Raw genomic sequence first — 3,900 nt, 5'->3', positions numbered from 1 at the left:
ATGTCTGCACACACCTTGAGAGTTTAATTATATTAATTACGCTTGTTTTGAATTGATAAACGATATATTATTGGATATAAATAATTAATTAAGTCTCTTTTTTTCATAGTCTATCAGAATTAAAACCTAATTATATATATAGTTTATCAGCACCTAATTACATATATATAGTTGAAAGTTCAAACTAAAACTCTTTCGAGTAAAATAGTATACGCATATGCCTACATCACATAAAGCAAAATAGCGTGTGAAGGAATTATTTTGTTTGGTGTAAAAGTGCTTACGCTTTCATAAAATGTCGCCTTGGAAAAACTCATTCATCAGGTTAATAGGTTAACCTTTCAAAGTTTGAATTGGGTAACCGTTTTTTTTTCTTCTTATTTTCAATTTATTTTAGTTCAACTTTTGACCACGAGTACACAGAGAAATCAATATTGACCACAAAAATGAGTTTCTTTTTTCTATTTTTTTAATTGCTAGGTCAAGTTAATATATATTTATTAATCATTATAATAATAACGTTAATGGAAGAAAATTATTTATATACTTAAAGAACATCTCCACTTATTTTTGTTTATTTTCTTACAATCATTTCACACAATATCACTTATGATATTATTGTTTTGTTTCCTTTCTTTCTCTCTTGCCTTTACCTTCTACTTCAATAAAAATGGAGTATTCACTTCTTCTTTTTCCATAAAGTATATGCATTTTTATATTAAAGATATGGTAGAACATTTTTAAATAAATTGGATAAAATTATGTTTTGAAATAATCACAACATTTTCTTTGAAAACGGAATAATCAGAACACAAAAATTATTATTAATTAAGTTTAAGTAAGTCTGTTTTAATTTATCCATGTACATTGAGAAGTGTTATTTCCCTAATTAATTAAGGAAATAATTTCCTTACCATATAAATCCATAATTATTCCATCTAATTTTCAGCTAAGTTAACAAGCAAATTTTGCTTCTTTCGGTGTCTGATAACGTCACCCAGTTCCGACAATTATTTACAAAGACAAAAGTTGAATTTGGATCTGCTTGAGATAAAATATTCAATTGCTATAACAGAATATGTTCATAATTCTTTGCTGAGCTGGGTAGCGGTACCTTGTCGGATTAAAAAAAATACCAAGTTAAACATGATGAAGTGGTCAATAAAATATATATTATGACTTTGATTGTGTCGCTCAGAGTTCTTAGTAAAATACATGTATAATAATATCAATAATTAGCAAAATAGAAACAACAAATATTACTAATTAGATGGTCATTTAAGTCTATTCTCTTAGATAACTTTACTTTATTTCACTTAAAGACATTTCTCATCTAAAATAACATGTATTATTTTACTCTCATCGTCCAAAATTTTTGGACTCGTCTTCGGTCATGATTTTCTATTAAAAAAGCTTGTTCGTTCATTACTTGTTATATAAAGAGAAGTATTGAAAATAATTAAAATGAAAATTGTACTTCGGACAATCATTATAATGATACCAGGGTATAAAAAGTTGAGCTCAAGTTAAGTAACGCCAAGATAATTGTGGTGAGAAAATAACAACTGATTTAGTCAAAATTACCCCTTTAAATGATAATAGTTGTAATTATATATAACTAATAATAATAAATATGATAAAAATTAGAAGAATAATTATGTGATATAAGGGTGAGGGCGAGAAGAAAAATAATAACCTAATTCTCTCCCTAACCTATATCCTGGTATATTACGATTATAAAAAAGAATAGAATAAGATAAGTTAACAGAATAAAATTATCCTCACGTATTGATTCCCCATATTATAAATTTAAACATAATAAAACAACTTATCCTAGTAACTTCGTCAAAAAAATACCAAAATAGGCAAAAGTTTGACACATGGTTATATACTATGGTAGATTTGTTATGCAGAAGTATAATTTTTTTGTAAGTTTTTTCTTAAGTATAAACTTTAAAGTATTTTATATAAATATTATGCATTTCGATAAAATCTTGTATGTAACCCATGTACTTTATAGTATACGTATATATATTTTTGCCGACGTAAAAAAAAAGAACCTGTAGCATTGCCTAGCGACTAACGAAGATAACACCATGAATTTGAATATGCAAGTTGGGGACAAGTTGAAGATATAGTATTAATTCAATTTTTTCCCTTTGGGTATAAATAATAGAAGCCACTATTCAATAGTACATACACTATTTTTAGTATAGTTAGTTTAGTTTGTGGAGTCTCATCAATCTGTGGAAGCATAATGTTGTCTCCACCCCAATCAGATACACCTTAACAAAAAAGTGTTGTGAATAAAAACATAAATCCAGTGTTCCTAATGGATCCAACTATGCATGCACAGTGGCAGAAAATCTATGATTCTCGTTATGAAATAAGACCTTGCCTAGTTGCAAATTGATGAGGAAGATTTGCACCATCTCCACATCTACCATGGTCGTGCGAAAACATCGACATAGTCGAAGAATCGAATTTATACACTTCTATTTAAAATACAGAACCTTCTTCGAAACAAATCTTGGTCAATGTACGTTCCTAGATTGAGATAAAGAACAAATCACTATTTTCCTCAGATTTGACACATTTTCACGCACACACTATTTATATAAGCATCTAAGGCATTCACAAACCTCACACCGTACAAACTCACCACCCAGTAACGCTAATAACGCTAACAAGTACCTAGCTAGGTCAAAATAGAAAAGTTCACGACAATTAAGTCGAAGAAGAAGAACATGGAGGAGAACCAGAAGGGGAAGCAGGGCAAGGAAGAAGTGCGGTACCGTGGCGTGCGGCGGCGGCCGTGGGGGAAGTACGCGGCGGAGATAAGGGATCCGTCGAAGCAAGGGTCGAGGCTGTGGTTGGGGACATTTGACACCGCTGAAGAAGCTGCTAGAGCTTATGATCGCGCAGCGTTTAACTTGAGGGGTCATCTTGCTATTCTGAATTTTCCTAGTGAGTACTATTCTCAAATAAGGGGTTCACCACCTTATCCACCTCATTTAGCACCACCCTCTTCCTCCTCTTCTCACGGTGGTGGAAGCGCTTCTTCTTCTGGCGCATATCATAGGCCTGTTTTCGAGATTCCTTGTTTGGATGATAAGGTGTTGGAGGATCTTCTTGGTCAGTCAGAGGAGCACAAGAAGAAAAAGAAGGGAGAATAGTACTATACCACTCTACTCTACTCTACTCTACTCCACCATAATTTCTCTGCTCTTTTTCTTTTTCCTCCATTAACAACTATATAGTATTAACTAAAGTGAATATGATATCTCTTCAGATCAAGAAACAACCAAATATTACTATAGCCTTCATTACCTGTGTTTTTACAAGTTTCTGTTTGTGGAGGAAAAGAATAAACTACTTTAACTAATTACGTAGTGCCTTTATTTTTAGCTTAATGTGCCATTACTGTACGGGATAATTCTATGATTTTATCTGCGAATTGCACTGTAGAATTGCGTCGGATGAAGACGGAAACTTCCTTCACAAAATGTATGCATTTATTTATGAAAATTTATCTGAAGAGTATAAAGAATTGTTGGTCAATATTTCTTCTTCTGTTTTTGCACAAACCAGGTTTCCAATTAAATTTTAGAACTCACTGTATCATCATGTGTTAATTTTTCAAAATATTGTTTAAAGGTCTGAAATACATCATTCTATTTTGGGTTAAATATGTTTTTGATCCCTCAAGTTTCAGCGAAATTTGGAATTAATCCATCATCAAAACTTTTGACCAATTTAGTCCTTCATCTTTCAAAATGTATGAATTTAGTCCTTTTAACCAAATTTTGTTAAGTTTATCTGACGTTTCAAGCGCATGTCATGATAGTATTTAAATTATTTACACTGTTTGACACATTTTTGCTTCAATTTAACTTAAAT

General features: G+C 31.2%; 1 protein-coding gene across 1 annotated transcript; it reads left to right on the top strand.

The window, feature by feature from the left end:
• Window positions 1–2,590: 2,590 nt before the first annotated feature.
• Window positions 2,591–3,501, top strand: LOC114192719 (ethylene-responsive transcription factor ERF098-like). The gene has a single exon (XM_028082512.2). It carries the CDS (start codon window positions 2,748–2,750, stop codon window positions 3,174–3,176), a length of 429 nt encoding a protein of 142 aa, XP_027938313.1. The 5' UTR covers window positions 2,591–2,747; the 3' UTR covers window positions 3,177–3,501.
• Window positions 3,502–3,900: the final 399 nt, after the last annotated feature.

This window comes from Vigna unguiculata, chromosome 7 (genome assembly GCF_037176805.1).
Source record: "Vigna unguiculata cultivar grain cowpea cultivar isolate G323 ecotype 2 chromosome 7, ASM3717680v1, whole genome shotgun sequence".
In the NCBI taxonomy this organism is placed as follows: domain Eukaryota; kingdom Viridiplantae; phylum Streptophyta; class Magnoliopsida; order Fabales; family Fabaceae; genus Vigna; species Vigna unguiculata.
Note: the sequence above shows the minus strand (reverse complement) of the source record. Positions and strands in the feature narration are given on the sequence as shown.

Excerpts from the sequence above, each read along its gene's own strand:
- LOC114192719 (XM_028082512.2), top strand. The coding sequence starts at position 2,748 with ATGGAGGAGAACCAGAAGGGGAAGCAGGGCAAGGAAGAAGTGCGGTAC.